At 43.9% G+C, this 27,646-nt stretch overlaps 1 protein-coding gene across 6 annotated transcripts; it reads right to left on the bottom strand.

The window, feature by feature from the left end:
• QTRT2 (queuine tRNA-ribosyltransferase accessory subunit 2) lies at positions 1–27,646 on the bottom strand. 6 transcript variants are annotated; one of them, XM_043538668.1, is made up of 11 exons: positions 27,485–27,644; positions 25,154–25,383; positions 24,199–24,254; positions 22,057–22,133; positions 21,631–21,707; positions 20,784–20,880; positions 19,072–19,281; positions 16,585–16,784; positions 13,356–13,507; positions 10,005–10,122; positions 1–8,846 (listed from the first exon to the last, which is right to left on the bottom strand). In XM_043538668.1, exons 1-11 carry the CDS (start codon positions 27,554–27,556, stop codon positions 8,615–8,617), a joined length of 1,521 nt encoding a protein of 506 aa, XP_043394603.1. In that variant the 5' UTR covers positions 27,557–27,644; the 3' UTR covers positions 1–8,614. The 6 variants fall into 6 exon arrangements, with proteins under 6 accessions (XP_043394603.1, XP_007062147.3, XP_037765041.1 ...); XM_007062085.4 differs by lacking the exons at positions 20,784–20,880; positions 22,057–22,133 and having other exon boundaries at positions 27,485–27,642; XM_037909113.2 differs by lacking the exons at positions 20,784–20,880; positions 27,485–27,644 and having other exon boundaries at positions 22,057–22,181; positions 25,154–25,213.

The following is a 27,646-nucleotide window of genomic DNA, read 5'->3' as shown; positions in this document are numbered from 1 at the left end:
TTTAGTAACTAAAAGGTAAAGGTTTAATAATAGAAGAAGAGAGTTAATAATGATTAATAGATCATATACATACAAAACAATTGCAAGTCCTTATTTTAGGTTTGTAGCAGTGATGTTACAGACTGCTAGCTTGTAAAGTCTCTGGTAATTTCCAAGAGGTTGGTAGGTCCTCAGTCCATAGTTCAAAATGCTCCTTTTAGTTGTAAATCCACAGTCCAGAGCAGGAAAGAGGCAAAATGGAGATTTCTCAGGGGTCTTTTATATCCTCTGCCACGTGCCTGGAAATTTACTGTCTCACAACAAAGCTCACACACCAGTTTGTGGAAAGTTACTTGCCCAAGATGGAGTCCAGGGTAACAAGAGCATATAACATGCCCTTATATGCTTTGATACTCACAGGGGCAGCCATTGCCCATATTCTTACTAAGGCGTCCACAGGAAGGCTTACTGGGTAGGATGAGTTTCTTCTATGGCCCATTGTTAGAGTGAAGTGTCCTTACAGGGCCATCAACACATAGCTGTCTGGCCTTGATGTAAATTTTACCTGGTGAGTGTTACCCAGGAATACAGTACATGTGTAAGCTACTAATGTATTCATAACTTCAGATACAAAGATAATACACGCATATAAACAGGATAATCATACTTAGCAAATCATAACTTTTCCATTGACACCTTACATGACATACTTTGTCCAAGATTTGTTGCAACTGTATAAAGTGGTAATATCAATTAAATCAATGGTCATATTCAATCATACAGAATCACCCACTGGCAGGCTGAGGTTGGACAAATCCTAAGCATGGTATCTTCTAGCTTTTGTTCAATGAGTCCTTGCAAGGTCAGATGCTACTGATTCAGTCCAGCTCTGTTAGTCCCAAACTAGCCACTCTCAGCCCCCTGCAGGGCAAAAGCCCTTCCAGCACTGCTTCCCTGACCATCACCACATCCGCCCTTCCTTGGCTCAGCACCTCTCTGACTGCCATAAATAGAACCTACAGTTTCTGATTCTTAGTTCCACTCCCTGCTTTAACCACGTGACAGTGCTGGGGGCAAGTGAGGAAGGCCCATGAGAGACTGTCTCATGAATTTGGTCACACATGGGTAAGTGTCTTCTTGCTGCCAAGCACCAGGCAGAAGCTGTATCTCTCACCTTCCTGACCCCCCAGGAATATGAGGCAGGGAAAAAACCTCACAGCCAACAAGAGAATTAATGTAATTAAAAATTAATATCAGCATAATTACTTAAATATCTTTAAGACGCAAAACCAGGCTGCTGTCTGATCAGCAACATGGGGCAGACCTTTCTGGCTCCCTGCCCCAGGAATCATTGTCAGTTTTAATAAGCTTTATCCCATAGCCACAAATGAGGCTAACTGAACAGTACAGCAAAGGCTGTTTCTAATCAGGCAGGAACAGCTCGCCATTTCACCCTGCGACTTTCTCATCAACTAGTCACTGCCTTGTCAGCAACAAGGAGCCTGGATGTCACGAGGAAGTGGATTCGGGTGACCCGGCACCTTGAATTGGCTGTCGCATGACAGCATTTCTATCCAACCGCAGTGTGTGAACCGGCTGGGTAAATGTGGGTGGCTGATTGTCTTGTAGATATCTGTGGGTTGGGAGAGGATGGCATAATGGGCCTGAGTATCAAGTGTGAAGCAAGAGCATCCAGCTTCTCTGGAAGCACAAGCTTGAAGCTCATCAGTTCCATTTCAGCCCTTTGTCCTTCTAGTCAGACACGCAGCATTGGTTTAGAATAGGGCTGTTGATTAATCACAGTTAACTCATGCGATTAACTCAAAAAAATTAATCTTGATTAAAAAAATTAATCGCGATTAATCACACTGTTAAACAATAGAATACCAATTGAAATGTATTAAATATTTTGGGATGTTTTTCTACATGTTCAAATATATCAATTTCAATTACAACACGAAATACAAAGTATACAGTGCTCACTTTATATTATTTTTGATTACAAATATTTGCACTGTAAAAATGATAAACAAAAGAAACAGTATTTTTCAATTCACTTCATACAAGTACTGTAGTGTAGTTTCTTTATCATGAAAGTGCAACTTACAAGTGTAGTTCTTTTGTTACATAACTGCACTCAAAAACAAAACAATGTAAAACTTTAGAGCCTACAAGTCCACTCAGTCCTACTTCTTCAGCCAATCGTGAAGAAAAACAAGTTTGTTTATATTTACGTGAAATAGCGCTGCCCACTTAATTACAATGTCATCTGAAAGTGAGAACAGGCATTTGCATGGCACTTTTGCAGCTGACATTACAAGATATTTATGTGCCAGAAGCGCTAAAGATTCATATGCCTCTTCATGTTTGGCCATTGTTCTAGAGGACATGCTTCCATGCTGATGATGCTCGTTAAAAAAATATTGCGTTAATTAAATTTGTGACTGAACTCTTAGGGGGAGAATTGTAGGTCTCCTGCTCTGTTTTACCTGCATTCTGCCATATATTTCACATTATAGGAGTCTCGGATGACGACCCAGCACATGTTCGTTTTAAGAACACTTTCACTGCAAATTTGACAAAATGCAAAGAAGGTACCAATGTGAAATTTCTAAAGATAGCTACAGCATTCAACCCAATGTTTAAGAATCTGAAGTGCCTTCCAAAATCTCAGAGGGATGAGGTGTGGAGCATGCTTTCAGAAGTCTTAAAAGAGCAACACTCTGACGCGGAAACTACAGAACACAAACCACCAAAAAAGAAAATCAACCTTCTGCTGGTGGCATCTGACTCAGATGATGAAAATGAACATGCGTCAGTCCGCACTGCTTTGAATCGTTACCAAGCAGAACCCATAATCAGCGTGGACGCCTGTCCTCTGGAATGGTGGGTGAAGCATCAAGGGACATACGAATCTTTAGCACATCTGGAATGTAAATATCTTGCTACAACAGTGCCATGCAAATGCCTGTTCTCACTTTCAGGTGACATTATAAACAAGAAGCAGGCAGCATTAACTTCTGCAAATGTAAACAAACTTGTTTGTCTGAGCAACTGGCTGAACAAGAAGTAGGACTGATTGGACTTGAAGGCTCTAAAGTTTTACATTGTTTTACTTTGGAATGTTTTACTTTTTTTGTACATAATTCTACATTTGTAAGTTCAACTTTCATCATAAAGAGATTGCACTACAGTACTTGTATTAGGTGAATTGAAAAATACTCTCTCGTTTTTTACATTGCAAATATTTGTAATAAAAAATAAATATAAAGTGAGCACTGTAGTCTTTGTATTCTGTGTTGTAACTGAAATCAGTATATTTGAAAATGTAGAAAACATCCAAAATTATTTAAATAAATGGGATTCTATTTTTGTTGAACAGCGCGATTAATCGTGATCAATTTTTTTAATAGTGTGACAGCCCTAGTTTAGAACTTTCTCAACACCAAAAGAGTTCCTCCCCACTATTTTTAAAAAAAAAAAAAAGGAGAGAAACTGAAAAAAGAAATTAGAAATGTATTTCCCAGTAACACTTTTACCGCAGTCTTGGCAACACCTGTTGTGGGCACTCTGAACAACTCCCACTCCATTCTGTGCAGGCCTTGCCAAGTCCAAACCATCTCAACCTTTGCTCCATCCCCCAGATACCTTATCTCCATTCCCTCATCCACTCTGTGAAAGCCATGACACGTACTCCATCCCAATCCCTGTTCTGTTCCAAACCACCTTCTCCTCCTCTATTTTAGCATCTAACTTTCCTAAGAAATAAGGAAGACACCCCTTTTACATACAGCACACAAAAGTGTTCTTACACATTGCAAAATATCAAGTACAGCTCTGTGCAGCAGAGTGCAATACAACTAGAAAGGGCAATATTAAGGCACATGGTTAGGAATCAAGAGTTCCTACACTCAGCTCTGCCATTGTCTTGCTGTGAGACCTTGGGGAAGTCGCTTCACTTCTCCGTGCCTCGGTTTCCCTGTTTGTAAAATACGGATAATTCTGAGCTATATCCCATGGGGGCATTTCAAGTCCACATAAGTACATAGCATTATTACACAGCACCCTTCAGACCAAGGGAGTGCATCACAACACACAGCCCCAGTGAAATGCAGCCATCACTGAGCTGGAAGGTAGCAGTCAGCGGGTGCACAGCAGAATACAGGGAGCAGGAAAAAGTCTGGCCAAGGATCTAGGAACAAACCCCTCCCACATGAAACATCTGTGGGATCTAATGTCTAAGCACAGCAGATAGGACCTTGGTATTTAAGTTTTTTTCTAAAGGACCCACGTGCTGAAAACTGCTGTGAATCTACCTTGGAAGGATGAAAGGCTAAGATAAACGGATGACCTTCACACCTGAGGTTCTATTAGAGCATTTGGGTGCTTCAGACTTGATACTTAGACCCCTATGCCATCCCTTTGGCTAGAATGTGGTATACATGGTGGAAAATATTAAGGCTGAGTTGTTCAAAGCTGTCTAATGGATCTAGATGCTCAATTCCCATTAATTTCAATGTGAACTGACTTGAGCATCCAAGTCACTTAGAAACAGCTTTGGAAATCTCAGCCTTGAAGTTTAAATAAGCCAGGTCAACAACACAGCGAGCCCCCTCCATCGAAACTACAATCACAAAGTGCTCTGTGGAGTATTCATACGCATACAGGCATAAAAAAAACTGCGGGGGGGGGGGGGGGGGGGGGCCTAAGCAAGGGAGAGGGGAGGGGTTTTTCTGCTGCACTTTTAATGAGATAGAGGTAGTGAGACAGAGACCTATAGAAATTGTCAGAAGCCTTAGATAGTCAGTCTTTCTCTTGTCTTCACAGATCTCATTCCTTATCTGTTTAATTAGACTGAATGGATGTAGAAATAACAGAGCAGCCAGCTTTCATCTCTCACCTCACAGCACAGAAGCCCCTGCATCTCCCATCTGATATGCCCTAATGGGAAGATGGAGGTAGATGATCTTGTACCCTCCGCCCTTCGTACAGCGGCAGCTTCAAAGCAGAAAGAGCAGAAGCCGTAGGATATTAACTCTTCTTTATCCCCTTTCATGCCAGAGCCAGGTCTGTCTATAACCAAGTTATCAGAGGGTTCTAACTCCACTCCCTTTGTCTGATTGCTGTTACCATGCCTACGACAGTAACGCAGCTAGCCTATGCACAGCGCACGCTGAGGACAGATGAAGCTACTAGTGAATTATGCTGGTCACCTCAAAGCAGCACCGATTAATCCTTTGGACTGCTTTGCACCATCAATTCTATACAGCCTGTCCATGTCTTAGGCTGTCTACGCTGGCAATTGAACAACAAAACTTTTATCTTTCAGAGGTGTTAACCCCACCCCCCCAAAAGACAAAAGTTTTGCCGCGACAAGTGCCAGTGTGAACAGGGTGTTGTCGGCAGGAGCGCTCTCCCGCCGACAACGCAAACGCCACTCATTGGGGGTGGAAGTTTTTTGTTGACAGGAGAGCCGACTAACAGCGACTTTTAGCGGCACGGCTGTGGCAACACAGCCATGTCGCTAAAAGCTGGGTAGTGTAGACACAGCCATAGAAAAACTATTTCAGACACAACTTAGAGGGGGGTTAAATTTTTTATTGGAGCTGGTTTTTATAGCCCTCTGCCTGCAAGGCTAGGTCATGACTGAAAATGCACAGGGCTCAGTTAAAAAAAAGAAGAAAATAGCTACTATTTAAAGCACGTCTAGAATTTACAAAACATTGATTTTCTATCTGTAAGAGTGTCATGATTTTAAAGCTCTCTGGACCAGCCAGGTTTAGAAGGAAATTGTCCATTCAGTTGGAAAGCTGGGAACCTCCCATTTCTAGTGGGGTACAACTTCTGTAATCCTGCAGGGTCACAAGATATCTGCCCATAAACCTGCCATTGATGCAGGAGTGAACATGGCCTGTAATGGGTATTAGGACTGGATAATTTATGGGAGGGGAGAGAAATCAAACATCTGGGGGAAAGGAGGAAATATTTTTTGTGGTAGACTGATCTGAATTTATAAAACAAGCAGATCTTTGAAACTGCTGAGAGGATGGAATGCTAAACCAGCCCTGGCAGCAATGAAATAGTGAGCAGAGTGCAGGCAGAGTGGTCAGAGAAGCGTGGTAAATATAATTTATCACATGGCCCTGTGAATTATCCCCACCACATATGGTACATAGAACAACATTCTACAGCTGCTGCTCAGAGCTAAACAGGGCAGCTGAGATGATGATATTGCAGAACATTATACTTCTGTGCCTCACCCACTCACTTCCACCCCTTGCCTCCAGTAGTTTTGGGGAGCAAGCCACCCAAGAAAGCTTCCAGAGATGGCGTTCTGTACCAGGGTAGCACTCCACTCCCATCCCTTTTAGTTTTTGCTTCTCAGTAACTAAACAGATAGGGAGGGTAAATTGCCTTATAGTGAGAAGGGTATTATAGGCTCCAAATGAAACTAGGTATCTGGTTGGAAGCAGATCTGAGAAGTTGGTAGGTTATTAAGAAAAGAGCTGCTTACTCTTTTCAGAGTCACTGAACACCCTCAACTAACCCCATGTATAGCACAACCTGGTCTATGGTCTGGGTTTTCTCAGTGGCATTTGAGATTATTGCATCCTGTAACGATGGCCAGAGACCACTGCTCTGTTCCAGTATGATAATTCATACCAAATTAAGACATCTAAGGCCAGGTATTGGGGATGGGTGTGGAGGTGCTCCACAGCAGAAGCAGTTCCCACAGGCATTCTGCTTAGGGAATTTTCAGGCGGAATGCCTTTGATTGGTGTGGATGGTGCAATTCTCACACGTTTTTGAGATGATGCATGCACACTCCTTTTCTGGGAGCACCAGGTGGTAGGAAGAGTCAGTGCTGTAGCCCCTACCCCACACAACCTCCTTTGGGGTTTGTTTTGACCTGCACATTGTATTCAGGGAGCACAACCACAGGAATTCTGGGTTCACAATGTGTGAAGCATGCGATCTCTCTTCCACTTTGCATATCCATGCAGGGGCATTCAGAATCTAGCCCTAAACTGGCGTATGTAAACATTCATGTTAGCTTTGGTTTTGATCCTAGTTCCCAATTGGTGAAAAAGAAAAATAATCAATGAATCCATCTACTGTCAAATCAAAAAACCACAACTAAACAACCTGTCACTATGATGGCATGTGCCAACAGCTCAAGAGAGTCAGGAAAGGAAGTTAAAGGCTGGCACATAACATGGAGTAAAAAAGAATGTAAATCCATAATGCCCTAATAAAATCAGGCCATGGGAAGGTAGTAGTATTTGTGGGATTGACAGAAGACAGAAGTGAAAATTTCCCTGTGATACTGAGCAGCTTTTCTTAAAGAGAAACAGGTGTAGCTGCAGCTTCCATGTAGGTTTTAAGGCCGTAAGAATGAAGCAGGAATTTATACAGGGAAACTGTTTGGCCTGTGTTTGGTTGGTCAGACTAGGAAGCAATTCAGAGAGTGTGAAAAATAGTTTTATTGATGTTTTCATAAAATGAGATAAATACATCAATGATTCCAGTATAAGGGACATAAAAAACCTAGTAAGAGGAATATAACAGAGCAAATTAATATTAAAAAAGGAGTCATATGGTTTTAAAACAATGCCTTGTCCTGTGGGGTTCTCGATCATTTATGTGGCTTCATCTCACATCAGCATTTGTGTAATCCACTAGGATCTCAGCAGCTAAATATAGCCGATATGACTGTGGCATGTTCAGTGCCACCCATGTGCCAGTATGGGAGTGAGATTCTAGCTCATAAAGGCAGAATGGCAGAGTCAAAAAACCCTGTAGCAGAATATATAGCCAGAAAGACTATAGATCAAATGTCCAAAGTGCCATGGATGGGAACCAGCCCTGTGGCTGACGCTCTGCAGTAGTATGCAAAGCCAGACCTCGGTTAGAGGATCCCAGGCTACCAAGGGGGATTGGTGAGCTGGCTTAGTGGCAAATGCTCTGAATTGCGACATGGGAGATAGCTATATGCTATCCCTCTCTCCCTGGACTGGAACCGTGAGGCAGCACGGAGGAGAAGACAAAGAGGGGTTGGCATTGAACAGCTTTGAAAGCCTCCCATGCAGTCAACATCAGTAGGAGGAATGTTGGCTGTGGCCTTAAGAGAGGCGTTAGGATGAGGACGAACCTCACTCCAAGCAAATACGTGAAGACTCTCCCTTCCCCTGTCCCCCACAAGGATTTCTTTAAAGAGATACAAATCCTAACTAGACTGACATTCATCTGTTACATTCACTGAGGTTGAAGCAACAGCCCAAAATGGCAGCTGGGAGTCTCCCATAATGCATCTGTCTCTTTTTCTCCCCACCCCAAGCCTCAGAGTTCTGTTGCCTCCAGGAATGCTTTTTGATCACTGAATACAAAGGTAGTTGCACTGGTCCTGCAAGACTCTAGAGAGTCTTTTCCAGCTAGTCTCCCTCTCAATTCTTCCACTTAACTGGTGTGAGGGGGAAAATCCTCCTTTCCTGTCATTTAGCCTCACAAATCCGGAATGCACTACAGGCACTCCAGCCTGATCCCAGTGGGAAGTGACACAACATGGAGCCTTCCCCACTTCTCTCTCACCCCTTCTCCCCTACACTCACTGGCCTGGCTATGCATTTCCTGGATCTTAGAGTGCCTGCCTGAAGATGAGCTTCTTCAGCTGATCCAGCCTGTCATCTCTCAGTGCATCTCGGATGGAGTGGAAGAAGCTGAAGTAGTGCTGAAAGTTATGCATCATGAGCAGGACGCCAGCCAACAGCTCATTGGTCACGAGGAGGTGATGGACGTAGGCTCGACTATGGTTCTGACAGCAGTAACAGGTGCATCCGTGCACCAAGGGACCAAAATCATCCCGGTACCTAAGAAGGTAGAGGGGGTAAAAGGGCAATGGGAAAAAAATGTAATTGCAAGTAGTAGGGAGCACCCATAGTTACCACATAGCAGCTGTTTGACGGCTTGCGTCAAAAGGTTTGTGGGTTTCAGTCCAGCTCTTAGGAGACCACATCAGACTCCACCCCTGACTGACACTAACTGCACTGCAAAGAGCACTACATACAGGCTCATGAACTGAGTGCAGTAAAGGATTGTTTTAATGCCAGTCGACAGGCTATGTGAGCGGTGATATTACATCCACACATGAAATAAGTCATAACAGCTTTGCTTGCATTACTGTACTAGATTATCAAATCAACAAATTACTGCTTTTAAAGTCACACCCCTGCTGCATTACAACACACTAAAATGAACTGACAGGGAACAGGGGAAACAGTTTCATTCACGGATATAATGTGAGAGCAAACATTAAGGGCCTGACCCAAAGCCCACTGACATCAATGGGAGTCTTTCAGGGTTTTTGATTCAGGCCCTAGCTGAACAGAATAATGGTTGCAACTGAGGGTCTTCTGAGGGTGCCACACCGGTGATATTTTAATCATTTTCCACATGGGGGATCTTTTCATCTGCCTCTGAAACGCAGGATTCTCTGGGATGGTAGATTAGATCATCGCTACATTCACCATTTGTGTAGTGCTAACAGAACTGAAATTATGGCAGATGGAGGGAGCGAGAGAAGGAATATAGGCCAAAATGTTCAGAAGCGTGGGTGCCTCCATTTTTGGTGCCCAACCTGAGACACATTAAAAGGTCCTGGTTTTCAATGGGTGGTGGCTCAGCACTCTCCAATGAGTCTCAAGTTGGCCACAACATACTGTGAATATTGCCATAGGATTTTTAGTAACTAAATGGCCAGAAACTTGGTTTTAAGTCATTTGAAAGATGACACATTCAGCAGTGCATTTCCCCCCAGTATCAATCTGGGGCATTTGTCCAATACCAACTCAGAGGGAAGAGGGCCACCCATTCAGTGATCAACATTTCCTGCAGCACCCTAACCATTCAATGGATATTCCCCGTCCAATGACTGTCCAGGTATGACCGTGCATGGAGGATGAAATCACAGCTCAAAGTGGGAAGGCTACAGACACTATTTAAAAGCCACCACGCACAAACCCATTTACCTTTTCTCCTTCAAAAATATCTCAAATGAAGTTATTTCTGGGTCAGCTTTTGAGGTTTCATTTATGTCTTTTTCAGTGCCATTTTTTCCTGCATCCTGGATCCCATTTTGCTTAATGACTGTAACAAAACAATATCATTTCATCAATAGGCAGAAGCGGACAAGTAAAGGTGAAAAATACTCCGACAAGAGGCATCTCAGCTGCCCCTTGTCACAGACTGAACTTCCATCTCCATTGTCCCCCTTTAATAATCATACAACAGTCAAGCCAAATAAATTTTAAGTGATCAAACTCAGACTAGAAGAGTGAGGTGGGAGGGACTCAGCTAATCTGATAAAAATTCAGAACCAACATAGCTGCATAGTTTTTTGCTGATCTGAGTTTAATTCCTTTTATTAAAGTCATTAAAAATCCTTGTAGTCTAAATTGCATTTTGTACAGTGTTTGATCACCTGGATTATTGATCTATTTTACGTAACATAAGAACGGCCATACTGGATCAGACCAATGGCCCATCTAGCCCAGTATCCTGTCTTCTGACAGTGGCCAGTGCCATGCTTCAGTGGGAACGAACAGAACAGGGCAATTTATTGAGTGATCCCTCCGTTGTTGTTCAATCCCTGCTTTTGGCAGTCAGAGGTTTAGAGAACATGAGGTTGTGTCCCCGACCATCTTGGCTAACAGTCATTGATGGACCCATCCGCCAGGTAATTATCTAATTCTTTTTTAAATCCAGTTATACTTTCGGCCTTCACAACATCCCATGGTGATGAGTTGCACAGGTTGACTGTGTGTAGTATCAAGAAGTACTTCCTTTTTCTTGTTTTAAACCCTATGCCTATTAATTTCATTGGGTGCCTCTTGGTTATTGTTATGTGAAGTGGTAAATAACACTTCCCGATTCACTTTCTCCACACCATTTATGACTTGATAGACCTCTATCATATCCCCCTCAGTTGTCTCTCTTCTAAGCTGAACAGTACCAGGCTTTTTAACTTCTCCTCATATGGAAGCTGTTCCATACCCCTCATCAATTTTGTTGCCCTTTTCTGTGATTTCTACAATTCTAATATATCTTTTTTGAGATGGAATGACCAGAACTCAACACAGTATTCAAGGTGTGGGAGTACCATGGATTTACTTAGCAGCATTATGATCTTTTCTGTCTTATCATCTGTCCCTTTCCTAATGGTTCCTAAAATTTGGTTAGCTTTTTGGACTGCCGCTGCACACTGAATAGATATTTTCAGAACAGTATCCACAATGACTCCAAGATCTCTTTCTTGAATAGAAACAGCTAATTTACACCCCATAATTTTGTATGTATAGTTGGGACTATGTTTTCCAACATACATTACTTTGCACTTATCAACAATGAATTTCACCTGCTATTTTGCTGCCCAGTCACCCAGTTTTGCGAGATCACTTTGTAACTCTTTGCAGTTCACTTTTGACTTACCTATCTTGAGTAATTTTGTACTGTCTGCAAAATTCACCCCCTTTCCCAGACAAATCATTAATATCTTGAACAGCACTGGTCCTAATACAGATTCTTGGGGGACCCTGCTATTTATCTCTCTCCATTGTGAAAGCTGCCCATTTATTCCTACCCTTTGTTTCCTGTTTTTTAACCAATTACTGATCCATGAGACACCTTCCTTCTTATCCCATGACCTCTTACTTTGCTTAGTAAATTCTGGGGAGGAACCTTGTGAAAGGCTTTCAGAATGTCCAAGTATACTATATTACTAGATCACCTTTGTCCACTTGTGTTGACCCCCTTAAAGAATTCTAACAGATTGGTGAGGCATGATTTCCCTTTACAAACACAGTTATTGATTCTTCCCCAACATATCGTGCTCATCTGTGTGTCTGATAACTCTGTTCTTTACCATAATCTACTATAGTTTCAATCAATTTGCCTGGAACTGAAGATAGGCTTAATTGCCAAGATCGCCTGTGGAGCCTTTTTTAAAAATCAGCATTACATTAGCTATCCACCAATCTTCTGGTACAGAGGCTGATTTAAACAGCTTACATACCACAGTTTAGATTTAGATTCTGCTGGAGTTGACAAGGGATTCATGTGCATCCAATCCACTTTATTTGAAGTTGCTGAGTTTGATTATTTTTTCGGGGGGAGGGCGAACAATTTAAGTCAGAAAGTCTGGACTGTGGTGGCAGTGATAATGCAGTTATGGGTGAAGATTCCAGACCGGAATTTTCAGCAGCACATATCTTTCACAAATCATTACCTTGGCATCTGAAATTTCTCTGGCTTGCTCTCAAGTCAGAGGGGATGTTTCTGGGAAATTATTACTATGATATATTATTTGTATTGTGATAGTGCCAACGAGGCCCAGTCACGGACCAGGACCCCATTGTGCTAGGCACTGAACAAACACAGAAAGAAAAAGGTGGTCCCTACGCCCAAAGAACTTACAACCGAAGTATAAGACATGAGACACAAGGATGCAGATGGATGGAGGAGGGAGCACAAGGAAACAGTGAGACAACAAATGTGCTGCAAGTCTATTCAGCTGGTTTGAATTACCCAGGCATGAAAAACAAAACTAGATTCCAGCCATTAAGAGAACTGTTAGATACCTTTTTGTATTAAAACACTTATGTATAGGAAGGATGACAGTCTCTCTGCACTGCTCAGACATTTGGTGGGACCATGTGTAATACCAAGCCTTTACTTATTCATTTAAGCAGATACCTTCGGTCATGGGGATTTGACTAACCTGCATTATTTTGGAAGCATTTATATTAATCAAGGGAGCAAACTGGGTAAAGGCAGGGAAAAAGAAACTGCCCAAGAAGACTGGCATCCCCAACACTGCCCAGCTGGAGAGGGAGAGAGGAGCTACATTACACACTGAATTTGACACTGCCAGGTGTCCCCTTCAAATTCCATTGAAATGTATAGGCCCAATCCTGTCCTGCTGAAAGGAAGGACAATTCTGCCATAGACTCCAATGGGCGCAGGCCCAAAGGGAGATGAGGGGACTCAACACATGACAGGATCAGGCATACAAAGGCTTCTGTTCAATGAACCTCAGAGGATGTATAACTATGTTTTGGTTAACTGGATTTGGATAACCCAGGTCCTAAATTAAGGTCTCAAGTTCTCTTTGCTTAACTTCATCCCAAGTACTACCCAAAGCAACTTCTCCCCTGGAACGAGCAGGACTCAGCTGTTCTTCTCTGACTCCAGTGATTACGATACTTTTTCCTGTGACAAATGAGGCACATGGAAGATGACTGTGGAGCATGAACTATATTGGACATGATACCACTGTTACATCAGCTTACAACCACAATGGCAAGGTTATCATGAAAATCTACCTGCAGCTTCAGGGTCAGGATTGTAATCGTAGCTGAAGGATAGGGCACAGCCCCGCTCTGTCACCTGGTAGGGAAAAAAGCTCTCAAACACGTCCACTCCTCTTTCGATGCACTCCAGTACCTCATCCGGCTTGCCAATACCATGAATGAGTCTAAGACAGAGATACAACAATATAGGTCTAAAGTGTACTGAATGGAACTTACTGGGTCATTGCAGTCTCTCTCCAAGGAGAGCACATAGGTACATAGGAATTGCCTTAATGGATTAGATCTGAGAGTCAAGCAGTCCAGCATCTTGCCCCTCACAGTGACCAGCACCAGATGCTTCAGGAAAGGCATAAGAAATCCCAAGAGTGGAATTCACTGGAATGTGTTTCACCCAGTGAAAACAGTTAACATGTGAGCCCTGCTGTCATTAAACAGGGTGAAAGTTGACACATGGTCTCATGCTTGGCGATAGACCATCTTCTCCCACGTTCCATCTGTCTGGTATACAGCGCCCACTGTTCTGCCTTTGTTTAGAAGATTATACCAGCCACACATTAACTCAAGGATAATGTCAAAACCTTATCAATTGTGTTTAAAGTGATTTGACTTCCTCAACACCCATGTACATTGATTCTATCTCACGAGCCATCTCATACCTTACGCTCTGGGTCAGATACTTTGTTGCACATTCTATGCCCGGGGTAGCAAATGTTTACCAAGTATGGGGATTTATTTAATACATTAGGCTCCTAACTAGCAAAGTACCATTCCATGTGTTGGAGGGTCCTTTTGAAATCCAGCAACAAAGTCACAAATCCACCCCAAAACCAGAACCCACAAACATATAGGTAACGTGAGTGATATTACTTGTGTGTAGTCCTCCTTAAGGCAGTGGGACTACTCATGGGAGTAATGTTATTCGTGTTTACAGAACTGGGTGCTCAGAGCAAAGAAAGGAATTCATATTTATTTCACCCTGCTGTCCCATCACGGTGCATGGGAGATAATCTGCAGCTGATCCTCAGTAGAAGGTATTTGGAAGGCTCTGGGAGTAGATTCCAACAGGTGCAAAGGGTATTAGGGGATGATACGTCTCAGCAGTGGGAAGGCATTCCCCTTTTGGGAAGCACATATTTACTTTACAAAGTGTTTGGGATCTGTCTGCATGAGGAGGCACTAATGAGAAAAGTCACTGTGGGAGGGCTCAGTTGTCCTCCCCTCCCCATGTCCAGCTCTAATGTGCCCAGTTCACACAAGGGGATTTCCTTTCAGCTGATTTTCCTAAGAGGCAATTTCCCCCAACAGCCAGCACTATCAACTCCTCCGGGACTTGGCAATCCAGCTGGGCTCTTCCTGCCTCTTACGCCATCAGTGGTAACACAGATACTGCTCCTGTCCTAATTTAGCTGGCAGCTTTTTCGAGCATGGGTGAGGCAGAAGAGAATATAATAGTCGTGCTTTCCCCCAGGTGCACTGGCTGTGCTGACAACAGTAAAAGCTAATGTACGGCAATGAACTAAACAGATCACTAGGAAAATACACAGAGACTGAAAAGTGCAGTAATAAGGTGCCATTTTCAGTCATTTTTCTGACCATAATTACATAAGATCCTGTATGAGCACAGAACATGGATGGGAAAAGTTTACAAGATGATTTTGTCACATTCCCTGCTCCAGATAGGAAGAAAATGCTATTTAATAGTTAAACAATCAGTACTTATTATACATGTGATCGAGTCCCTGACTGCAATGTTTCTCATAGAGGGCAAGGGTATAACCTTTCTTGCAGATGCTGAGATTTCTAAGAATGCTCTGGTTAAAATGAGAAGACAAAACCTTCTAAGCAATAGGTTTTGGTAGCATCTTTCATCCTAAAAGATCCCAAAGGGCTTTAGACACCATGTACATAGGCTATACTCCTTTACCATAGAAAAGCAGCCATCTTTGGAGTGGGACACAACAGCTGTTCTTCACCAACTACACAACACATTTTTAGTATGGGCATGCATACGTGCACGCGTGCATGTGTGTAAAATAGCTTCTACAACTAAATGTAAGAAAGTGGGGTGTAAGTATCACACGGGACCCGCAGGACCCCCACCTTTACTCTTATAAAGAGCGGTTATGATCACTTATCTGAAACAGAGAAGTAAACTATTTGATAGATGAGGTGGATGCACTTGTACAGTCACTCAGGTTAGTTGGACTGATAAGACTTTACAGCTCATTGGGGAACCTATTTAAGGTAGCTTGGATGGCAGGAACACGAGCTATGGAGAGCTCCAAACTCAAAGTACCTCTGAGCAAAAGATAACTGCAAGGCTAGAACCATGCTCCTGCACTGCCCTACACTTTGATCACCATAAATTGAGGGTACAAGTCTTAGAAGGTGGTCAGGACAAAGGGGTGCTCAGAAGGAAGCTCAGCTACAGGAGTTAGCAGAATGTGAATCATTCTCCTCATAAGACACTGTAAAAGACAGCATTCATTGAGTTGAAACATGAGCTCCATAAGAGCCACAGAAGAGTATAAATGAGGCATCTGTTTTTACCCCTTCCTCCCAAAAGACTCCAACTGCACTATCTTGGCACTCTTGGCATGCACTGGATTGTGTTTTCTGGAGCCTCTGGCATGTTTATAAACATTTCTGGGAATCTTGAATGAGTGTCTATCATTTATAAGATTCAGGGTAATCTAACGGCTGGAGCCAGGCACAGTTCATGCAGGCAACATACAAGCGTTCCCCATCCTCATCTGCCAATGCCTCTCACTCCAAATCTACAGCCCCCCGATATTCCAGTCTTCTGAGAGGAGACAGCTACAGCAAACCAGGTAGGAGTTTTTGCTAGGTGGATAAACATTCACTCCAGATTGCAATGACTGAAACTGTTTTTAACTATATTCCAAGTTAGTCATGATCCATGGAGGCCAAAGGTGAAGGGCTCATACCAATCCCACCCATGATTCTGTCTAGAAATAGGTTTGAACCCAAACCCTGAATCCTCCCCAAAGGAAGAGATCATATCCATACTGTAGGCTGTTCCACATTTCTCACCAACTATTCCTTACAAGTAAAATTGGGGCCATCAAAGTCAGCACTTATATAGCAAAGGACTCAGCATTTGGCTCACTCAAGAATCTTCAAGAATAAATGGATTTCCTGGACACTGGCCAGAAGCAGCCTGTGGTAATTACCTGCAGTAGAACACATGGATTTTGATCTCTCCCCCATTAAATCTGACCTTGGTTTATCCTCCGGCAGCTCCGCTGTGACAGAAGCCATCAGTTTCAGCTTGGTCTCCTTGGCCATGGCTTGTCCCTGAAAACCATCCAGCAGGAAACCACCTACAGGTCGCTTAGCAGTCTCTCTAGCTGACCTGAGTCTCTCCTCCAACATGTCTCCACCTTCGATCACTCCAACCATCACACTGTCCTGCAGCTCCTGGGCCAGGTGAAAGTTTCAAATTTAAAAGAAGTGCACTTCACCAAACAAATCTTTTTCAGGAAAGCCCACCACCATCCAGGAGTTGTTGGGTTGGCCCAGAGTCTGGACACTTGGCACTCTACATTTGCTTCCTGGGCACCGTTGGGTTCAGTGGTAGTTGAACCTTCCTCAGATGTATCAATTAGGACCAGTTAGGATGTAGTGTATGTGACGTTACACTCTATATGATTCTATGAAAATATGCTAATGATTGTGAATATAATGTAACTGGAATATGCTTCATGCAAAAGGTCTCTTGTAAGGTATCATTACAAAGCTTATAATCTACTGAATGTGGTCATCCAGTTTATATAAATGTATCATTCTTGTATGTGAAACTAGAAATATGAAATATAACTCTGAGGTCCTACTATAATTATGCAAAGTGTGGGCCATTAATGGTGGTTTGGAATCTTGATGGCTCCTATCAACTAGGACAATTGGTTGTAAATGGCTCTGCTTACTTGCAAGCCTTCCTGTGAGTCAGGCCAGGAAGAATGAAGGTTTGGGTCTCCCAGGACATGTGACCATGTCACCTGGTACTGGAATCCATCTTAAACCTGGTGGCTTTTCTATTTAGGAGGGGTGGGGACCCAGAGACACAAAAGATTCTCGCCTTGTGCCAAAGGTATATAAAGGGGTGGAACAGAACAAAGGGGTTCCAGTCATGAGAAATCCCCTAGTTACCACCTGAGCTGGAGCTAACAAGGATTGTACCAGGGGAAAGGATTGGGCCCAGACTAAGAAGGAGTCTAGTCTGTGAAAGAAGCTTACTGGAACATCTTGAGGGTGAGATTTCATCTGTAATCAGTTTCTTAAATGTATTACACTTAGACTTGCATGTTTTGCTTTATTTTACTTGGTGACTTGCTTTGTTCTGTCTGTTATTACTTGGAACCACTTAAATCCTACTTTTTATACTTAATAAAATCACTTTTTGCTTATTAATTAACCCAGAGTAAGTAATTAATACCTGGTGGAGTAAACAGCTGTGCATATCTCTCTATCAGTGTTACAGAGGGCGGACAATTTATGAGTTTACCCTATATAAGCTTTATACAAAGTAAAACGGATTTATTTGGGGTTTGGATCCCATTGGGAACTGGGTATCTGGGTGCTGGAGACAGGAGCACTTCTTGAATTGTTCTCAGTTAAGCCTGCAGCTTTGGGGGACGTTGTTTAGACCTGGGTCTGTGTTTGCAGCAGGCTAACGTGTCTGGCTCAACAAGGCAGGGTTTTTGAAGTCCCAAGCTGGCAGGGAAAAACGGGCTCAGAGGTAGTCTCAGCACATCAGGTGACAGTCCCAAGGGGGTCTCTGTGACCCAACCCATCATAGTGTAGTCTAGGGTTTAGAACAGGAGAATATGAAGGTTCTGTTTCTGATGCTGCCAGCAACTCATTTCATCTCTGGGTCTCATTATCCCCATCTCCCATAAAGAGATAATACAACTAACCCACCTTTGGCAACCTGCCTTGTGTTTCTTAGGCAAAGGCACTATAGAAATGCCAAGTATCAATGCAGAACACATTAGGGAGATCCTGCCCCAATGCCTTGCTGCTACCATGGCTGTCACCCACCACTATGCATGTCCCATGGTCTTTCAAGGGATTTCTAGCATCAGTCCCTGGCAGCCCCAGGCTAGGCCCCTGGTCTCCTTGCTAGTCCAGATACAGGCATGTCCCCCAACACTAGGAACAGGGGAAGTCTCTCAAACCCACTGGAAAGGCTAAGGAGTGGTACTGATGAGTCCTATTCAGTTCCCCTCAGCTAGGTGGACTGTGGTGGCAACACAGGGCTTGACAGAGTTAAAGCTGGAAAAAATAAAATGGAAAGGCAGGGTAGGTGGGATCTCTGATTTCTGAACAAGGAGAAAATCCTATCCCCTGCTCTACCAAGGAATACAAAGTGACTCTAAAGGATAGAAGACCAGTGTTCTGTGAAAACAGAAGGAATTAAAAGCCATGGAGGCTGAACTCCTCCTCACTCCTAGAGGTTAGTCCATCTGGGTCAAGGGTGAGGCACAAGGGCAGCATGAGAGAAGTTTGCTAGGCTGCTGCCCATGTTGTGCCTAATCTGGGGATAGATTAAAGACTTCCATCTCTACTCCAGCCCTAAAATCACCCAGGTCTAACCCCACTGTGTGCACTAGGTGTTCTTTTGCTCACGTGCTGGGACCTTCACAAGGCTCAGCACACACAGAAAAGCAGCTGCAGTGCTGCTGCCCCTGATACATTTGGACCTTACCGGTGATTTTTCCTGCAGCTGAAGGCACTCATCCAGGAAGAAAAGTGACCGGTCCACAGACTTCTTGGCCCGCTTTCTGGAGGTTTCACCAGAAATAGTGTCTCCGTCAGAGAGGCACTGAAACCAATCTGGCTGGAGAGCACGCTGCATGCTCATGAACTTGGAAGCTGTCATTTCCATTCGCCCTCCGTATCCCCATATGGACACTGTCTGTCAAACGCAAGCAAAGGGAACACAGGGATGGATGTTAATTGAAGAGGTTAAGAGACCTTTCAGGGGAACAATTGGTCCTGGTAAAATGCCTGCCACTGCAATAACATTCCCTGGACAAGCTCTCAAAGGGACACAGCTCAGAAAACCAGCCACCTCTGGCATAAGGCATGAAGGTCCAGTGATTTGAGCAGGGAACTGGGAATCAGGAGTGCTGGGTTCTCTTCCTGATTCTGACACTAAGTCCCCGTGAGACCCTTGGCAAGTCGCGTCATCGAATGCCTCAGTTTCCCCATCTTTACAACGGGGATGGCAACACTAACCTACCTCCCAAGGATGTTGGGAAAACAGGCTTGAGAGCTGAAGTGACTTCCCCACAGTCATCCAACAAATCAGTAGCAGAGCAAGAAAACACCTAGATCTCCTGATTGCCACCCTGTGCTCTACTCCATGAATAGTTGCCAACTATGGCAAAACAAATTGCAAGTCATTTTGCAGTGCCTACACAAAAAAAAGTTTCTGAACAGTGAACTTATACATACACACACTCCTAAGGGTAATTCCACCATTTCCAAAGTGGTCAGATGTGAGGCCTGAAATTAAGGTATCTCACTTTTTTTCCCATTCTTCTTAGTATGTCTGTGCGCGTAGGCCTTCATCTTCCATTTTCATTATTCTCATATTATCCCATGTAGGCTTTTTATATCAGGAAGATAAAGCATTGGCCCAACATTGTAATTCTTGCATGCAGGCTTCTGAGCAAACAAAGGCGTTGCTCTTCAAGTGCCAGCCTTCTTCAGCATCATGCATGAGCCTGAACAAGAGAGCTCAGGAAGGGTTATTGAAGCCATCACCACTATGGACATAATGTGTTTCACCTCTATCTGTGGATAATGTAATTACGTGGTGTGGGTTGCCTGGCAATTGCTCCAGCTGAGTTGTTATTGGTCTTGCTACACTTGTGATCTTAGATTTTTCATGGACGCCCAAGTAATTTAGGCCTCTACATTTAAAAAAAAAAAGGATTTTACAAAATCTAATATGAACACACGTTTTCATGAATTGTTATTACTTTTTTTTGTTCACTGAACAGCTTTTCTGTATTTAAATATAAAATTCACTCTTCTGCTGCATTGGAAACCCATAATAAACAGCATTGTGTTAGTCCACAAGACCCACAACGTGAAATTAATCAGATTTGTTTCACTTCTCAAGCTGATGTGGAAAATATAAACACTGTTTTGGTTTTTTACCAGAATGGCTATTTTATTTAATAAAACTAAGCCACAGGGAATGAGATGGCCCAGGTTCAAATCCAACCTGGGACACTGATTCTGCAAAGCAGATCTTTGTGACCAAAGTCACAGTAACTTCAAAGAGACTTCATACCAAGGTGAGTATCTGCCAGTCCAGATCCAGTTACAGTATTGGGCCCTAACAGCCTGATCTTATTCCCTTTGAAGTTAAAATTGCCACTGACTTCAATGACAGCAGGATCCAGCCTTAAGCAAATAGCGACAAAAAGTTGTTGCCATCTGACAGCACTGTAGCCTGTGTGAAATTAGTTGGGTGGGATTCAGCCCAGTTCCCAGGTGTCCTCTTCACAAAAATCACCACCACAAAAAAAAATTACCCACTTTTGTTGACACCTTCACCAGATACTTCCAAGACTGAATGGTTCATAAAGATTAAATTCCCTCCCCTGGCCCCTCAGAGGGGGCTTCCCTATGGTTGAGGCATGACAGTGAGCAGTAAGGGCAGAGCAAAGTGTGCAAGAGGAGCCTGAACTGCGGCTGTACATAATCTGTGAATATACACAACACTTCCTGTTCTTGGGCACTCATATCAGCACCTTCCACGAGCACTAAGTTTCCCTTCATGTGGTCCTCCTGAATGTACGGCTGTACAAGTGAGACTAAAAATATTATGTGGTCTCCTAGGGCTCCATGTTTATTGCCAATAACACCAGAGAAAATTTGCTCAATTTACAAGCCACGACTTTTTTAGCTGACATATAATCAACTGCACATGAATCCAGTCTGCTCATCCATATTTGTGTGGCTCTATAAAGTCAGCAGACAGGACATGGGCACTCAGGAGCAGTTATGATGTGTAAAAAAGTGCCTCTATCTGACGATACCTCCACTTTAAACCCCACTGGAAGATGGTAGGGAAAATCTGGACATTGTATCCTAGCATACACTGGTTCACTTTCCTATAACCCCAAAGAGGGCATTCTGTAGCTGCTAAGCAGGGCGCACACAATGGTAGATGTGGACACTGACTCTTTGGCATCTGGGAGACATAAGTTTTACGTTGGATTCTCATAAGTTTTTACACTCACGGTACCTTGTTGTTGTTGTAGCCAGGTGGGCAGGGGCTACCGGGGTCATGGAGAGAGCAGTACAGCACTGACTCTGGCATACCTGGAGGCACAACAGAAAAATAAATGTCAGCTGTAATCTTGTAGACCACTATGGCTATGTTGGCAGCTTGCTAAGAGATGGCTATGAATTTACAAAAAAGGGAACCCAGGAATAAATGCACACACCTGACATCTTTGTCAGAGACAGACATGGCTTGTTTGATCTCCATAGCAACAAAACATTCAGTTGGACAGCTCTGTCCACACTCTGCTTAGTTACAGGGAGGGGAGAAGAAAACCACAGGAGTAGCATTATATAACGCCACAAACTATGTGTAGCCTTTGGACTGTTTACTTGATTAATGCTACTGCTGCCAAAAATAAACCAGACGCAATGACAGCTGACTCACTTGTCCGCTGAATGAATGCTCTGGGGACATCTGACACTTGACATCATCTAGGCTGGGTGACATAACCAGTCTCAGACCTGGAGTTTAAAGGAAGGGCAATATATACACCAAGATAGCAGAATGAGCTGTAGCAATGAGAGATTTATGATCATTTCACATGTAACAGAACAAGCTAGATGCAATGAATGCAATAAAGGTTTCCATTTAATAGACACAGGTAGAGATTTTTCAAAGCCATCTAGGGCAGTGGTTCTCAACCAGGGGTCCAGGGCCCCCTGGGGGGCCACAAGCAGGTTTCAGGGAGTCCTACAAGCAAGGTCAGGGTTAGACTCGCTAGGGCCCAGGGCAGAAAGCCAGAGCCCTACTGCATGGGGCTGAAGCCCAGGGCCCTGAGCCCTGTCACCCAGGGCTGAAGCCAAAGCCAAAGCCTGAGCAATGTAGCCTCGTGAGAGCCCCTGTCTTTTATATGCAAAAAAACAGTTATTGTGGCACAGATGGGTCGTGGAGTTTTTATAGCATACTGAGGGCGCCTCCGAAAGAAAAAGGTTGAGAACCGCTGATCTAGGGGATTTGATGCATAGGCTATGACTTTCAAAAGAGCCCAAAGAGTTAGGTACCCTAATGCCACTGAAATTCACTGGGGTGTGAATTTCACCTAAGGTCCTTAGACTCCTTTGAAAATTCCAACCATAACTTCCACTACAATTAATGAAAGGTGTCTAAATCCTCAAGATGGTTTTAAAAGTCTTTGCCATATTGTATAGAACTGAATATCCCCAATAACTAATATATTCACACAAAAGCCTAACTGGGCACTCTCTGCACGCAGAACTCCCTCCAGTAAGCGTTTTGGATACATAAGGAATGCAGAGTCAGGCCTTTACTCACACAAATATATCCCTAATCAACAGAGGGGACATGACAAATTTATGTACATACCATAAAAAAAATTACATCAGGAGAACTCAAAGGTTTCAGTGTTAAGAATTCTAGAACCAGGAAACGCCACAGTTAAGGTTTCATGTACAAACAGCGCCTTTAAGGAGTCCTGAGGACCACAGAGGATGACTGACCCTGGTTCAGTGCTGCTAGATGGCTGATATGCAGTGGGGAAAGAGGAACATAGGAAGTGTATGTCTAAGGTAGATAAGTGGTGCCCTGGTGAAAGGCCCTGGAGCCCTTACTTCTCTTTCCCTGGCTACTGGGGGGTGAAGGGCACAACTGGTCTGAACTCCTGAACTTCCTAAAACAAAAGGAGCATTCCTGTAGCCAGTCAGCCACCATGGATCAAAGCAAAAAAAGGAAGAGAACAAAGGGAGCAAAATAAGGAGAAGTTTGGTGGGATAGGTAAATATGAGCTCCCCACTGGTCCGAAAGGATGGCAAGATAAGTTTGTTCACATCCTTAAGCTTGCCCTTCAGGGATTTCTGCAGGCCTGTAACATGGTTCCTTCTCCAGACAGCCACCCAAAACAGTTCCTTCAGTTAACAGATCTACTCTAGAGGCAAGAATACCTATCAGGAGAGCCTACCACTTTTTAAGTGAGACTGATGGGTCCTGTGCTGCTCTGCACTGCCGAGGCTGAATAAGGGCTTTGTATCAAACTGATCTTATTTTGTGGGGGAAATAACCTAGCCCAGATCAGCAGGGACCTGAAAGCTGTACTATCTGGGGACTACGTGAAGAAAGTTGTTCTTAGTATTGTTTCTAAGGGGAGAGGTGTTCACATCACCAAAAAAAATCATCACAAATGGCACTTATTAACACTCACAGCACAAAGGCCAAGGACTGAAAAGGCCAGCGATACTCAACTCCCTTCTTAACCCAGAGTTAGGTCCCTCCAAGTGAGTGCTGAAGCCCATTCCTGGGGTGTTGTGGGAGAAGCTGTAACTGTGAATAAGAGAACTTCAGTCTCTACTGTAGTGAGTGTAATAGTTTACAACTGCATTAAATCCACTTTGAATAGGAAAAAAAAAAAAGAGCTTCTCACACAACTCACTTGGGATCAACAACAGATTTGCACTCAAGTTTCTAGGGCTGGATGGCTCGTGCCCTAATTCATTGCACCAAACAACATGGAAGTGTAGAGGATGCATTAGATGGGATCAGACTGCATCTAAACACACACACACAGAATTTTACCTATAAATTTCCCAATTCCTTCTTTATATTCCTCCAAGACCTCGTGAAGTTCTACCCTGTGTCCAAACATAAAAGAATACACATTAGAAAAAAAAAAATAATGAGAATGAGCCTGCAGAGAGGACTGTGGATGAGCTAATTCCTCAGTATATTAGAAGACACACTCCAATCTTTCCAAAAAGAGCCCTGAAGTTTCAGCCACAGAATGGAGTCAGATGGAGGAATGACATCATCACTACACCAAATCTCACAGATCTTGCTGCCCCTGTACCTGCAAGATGGAGCTGTCATATAGAGAAGACTCAGGCTTCTTTACTGAAGTGTTGTCCAAATTTGGATTAGACTAGATAATGGAAAAGAAGCATAAACCCTATCTACACTACAACTTCCACCATTAGTACCACAGTGGATCTGCACAAGTGGGGAGTTACAGGTCCCGTTTTTGTCAAGTACATGCAGCCTAAGACTACAGCTTTTAGAATTAGATGAGAGTGCTCATTAGAGAGTTTTTCAAAAAGTCATAAAGAAACAGGAAAAGGCCATTTACACCATCCTGTTCACTTTTCAAAAAAGGCTTCCCCTTACATATGTCTGCTCTTAGCTCTCACCTACAACAAATGCGCAGCAACCCATCCATCCCCAAGAAATCCAACCATAAGGCAGAGTGTGATGGTCAACATCTTGGCCAACACACTAGTGACTGAATCAGGGACCTCTACTGGTAAAAATCATGAGCAGCTACATCTTGAGCTAAAATGTCAATACTCGTTAGCTGGGGCTGTCACATCATGTGGTCTGAGGTGGAATAGCTGTTTCTCTATGATCTCATTGTCCTGACGAACTTTAATGAGGTAAGTCTCAAACGCTTCTGGTGAAGCAAGGAAGTACTGTTTCTTGTTTCCAATGGGGAAACTGAGAACACAAAAGCGGTGTCCCAGCTAGGCTTGATACTTACAGAGTTGAAAGCGTGAGTTGTACAATGGCAGGAACCCCTTTAATTGCCTGCAGTGTGTCGTGGGTGAGGTGTGGTGGGGATCCTGTTTTGGTATACAATAGGCAGCCTGGAAGCTCCATGGTTTGAACCCCATTCTTGCCAAGGTTTGTCAGTGTCCCAAGACGACACCCACTGACCACTTTGGAGAGACTCAGCTTCATCCTGGTTAGCTGGCAGGCTGTGTCCACGTCCTTTAAAGAAAGAGATTATTTAGGTAGGTCTTTCTCCATCAAGATTTTGGGTTAATATTTGTATCTGTAAAAGCTTAGTAATTGAGGGAAATGGAAAAGTAAATTAATTGTTTCTAAAGCTACTTGGGATTCCAATACACCTGCAATAGATCCATTAGTAGCAGTGGGGGAAGAAGTAGCTCACAAGACAGGTATTATGGTATGAACTTTCACTCAGGAGACCTTGATCTGTTCCTAGTTCTATTGTTGTGACACCTTGGGTAAGTCACTTCATTTCCCAGTGGTGCCATTTCCTCTCCCACCCTCTATAGATGGTAAACTCTTCTGGACAAGAACCGTCCCTCACTGTATTTGTACAGCACTTACTGCAATGAGACCCATGTCTTTACTAGGGCCTCTGGATGCCAATACAAATTATTATTTTTAATACTTAGATTAGTCAGGACTAAGGAAGATTATGAGGAACATAAATCAAGATAGTACAATGGCAGATAAAATTCAGTGTCCATAAATGCAAGGTAATGTACACTGGGAATAATAATCTGAACTATTCACAAACATTGGGGGGGGGGGGCGGTGCGGGATTCTAAGTTAACTGTAAAAACAACAAGGAGTCCTTGTGGCACCTTAGAGACTAACAAATTTATTTGGGCATAAGCTTTTGTGGGCTAAAACCCACTTCATCAGATGCATGGAGTGGAAAATACAATAAAGGTATAAATACACAGCATATGAAAAGATGAGTGTTGCCTTATCAAGTGGGGGGTCAGTGCTAAAGAGCCAATTCAATTAAGGTGGAAATGGGCTATTCTCAATTGTTGACAAGGGAGGGAAAAAATCACTTTTGTAGTGCTAATGAGTTCAATGTAATCAAGGTGGCCCATTTCAAACAGTTGACAAGAAGGTGTGAGTATCAGCAGGGGGAAAATTAGTTTTTGTAGTGACCCATCCACTCCCAGTCTTTATTCAGGCCTAATTTGATGGTGTCCAGTTTGCAAATTAATTCCAGTTCTGCGGTTTCGCATTGGAGTCTGGTTTTGAAGTTTTCTTGTTGGAGCATTGCCACTTTTAAGTCTGTCACTGAGCGTCCGGGGAGACTGAAGTGTTCTCCTACTGGTTTTTGAATATTATAATTCTTGATGTCAGATTTGTGTCCATTTATTCTTTTGGGTAGAGACTGTCCCGTTTGGCCAGAGGGGCATTGCTGGCACATGATGGCCTATATCACATTGGTAGATGTGCAGGTGAAAGAGCCCCTGATAGTAAATACCCAGGGGAAAAAATCTGGACAGTTCAAGGAAAACTTCTGTTCAATGCATAGCTTGGTTTAAAAAGGCAAATTAAATGACTGACAGACAAAGGAATAGGATAACGTGGGCAGAGTTGATAACTTGTGATTTTTATGTATCACAATTTGAGATGTACCCCAATACTCAATATTGATCATAAATCCTGAAAAACTGGAGTTATGTGAATCCCTTAGAATCGCAACTCTCATTTAAAGAAGTCTTTCTAGCCCTCCAGAAAAGAGCTTGAAAATGGGAACTCTGAAGGTTCACAACTCAGAGGGCAGATGGGGATAACATTTAGAGCTCGTGACTTTTGAGCCAGTCTCCTGAGATCCGGCTGCGGGAGGGACACACGCAGGAATGGATATTTGAACGCGTGGGGGTGACCACGCTGCCGGTGGAGCAGCCCGAGTTTCCTGCAGGCCCTGCCACGTTCTTCTGCTCGCCGGGGTCCGAGTCCCCCGCGCCATTTCCCCACCTTCCCGCTCTTTCACCTCAGCCCCGGGGGAGGCCGGGCCCTGCCCTGGAAGCGGGGGAGGGGGAGTTACGGAGCGAGCCCGTCCCGCGCTCACCGCGCAGCGGCGGTTGCTGTCGCGCGGGCCGGGCCCGGCTCCCTGACTGGGGCGCTGGGACCTGGCGCGCGGGGTGGGGTGGGAGGGGGGGTCGAAGCCCCGCTCGGCTTAACTGGCCCCGGCCGCACCGATCGTGGTGACCGAGGGCGGCCGGGCCAAACGCGCGTGAGCGGCACCGGGCCCCCCCAGAGCCCCTCGAGGCGCCGGGGCACCGACCCAGCCGCCCGCTCTCGCCTTTACCTGGCTCGCGCCGGCCGCCTCCCTCGCATGAGCGTCTCTCTTCCCGAGTCTACTCAGCGTGCGACACGTCATTACTGAGGGACGCACAAGATCCTTGTCGCGTGGACGGGGGGGGGGTGTAAAGGTGGCTGCGCCGTTGCCATGGAGAAGCGACCCTCCCGG

Source organism: Chelonia mydas, chromosome 1 (assembly GCF_015237465.2).
Source record: "Chelonia mydas isolate rCheMyd1 chromosome 1, rCheMyd1.pri.v2, whole genome shotgun sequence".
In the NCBI taxonomy this organism is placed as follows: Eukaryota; Metazoa; Chordata; order Testudines; family Cheloniidae; genus Chelonia; species Chelonia mydas.
The sequence above is the reverse complement of the archived record's forward strand: the minus strand, read 5'-3'. Positions and strand labels throughout refer to the sequence as shown.

Excerpts from the sequence above, each read along its gene's own strand:
- QTRT2 (XM_043538668.1), bottom strand. The coding sequence starts at position 27,556 with ATGACGTGTCGCACGCTGAGTAGACTCGGGAAGAGAGACGCTCATGCG. Across the intron at positions 25,384-27,484 it reads AGGCGGCCGGCGCGAGCCAG|GACGTGGACACAGCCTGCCA; the intron begins GTAAAGGCGAGA and ends CTTTCTTTAAAG. Across the intron at positions 13,508-16,584 it reads CTGCCGGAGGATAAACCAAG|ACTCATTCATGGTATTGGCA; the intron begins GTCAGATTTAAT and ends TCTCTGTCTTAG.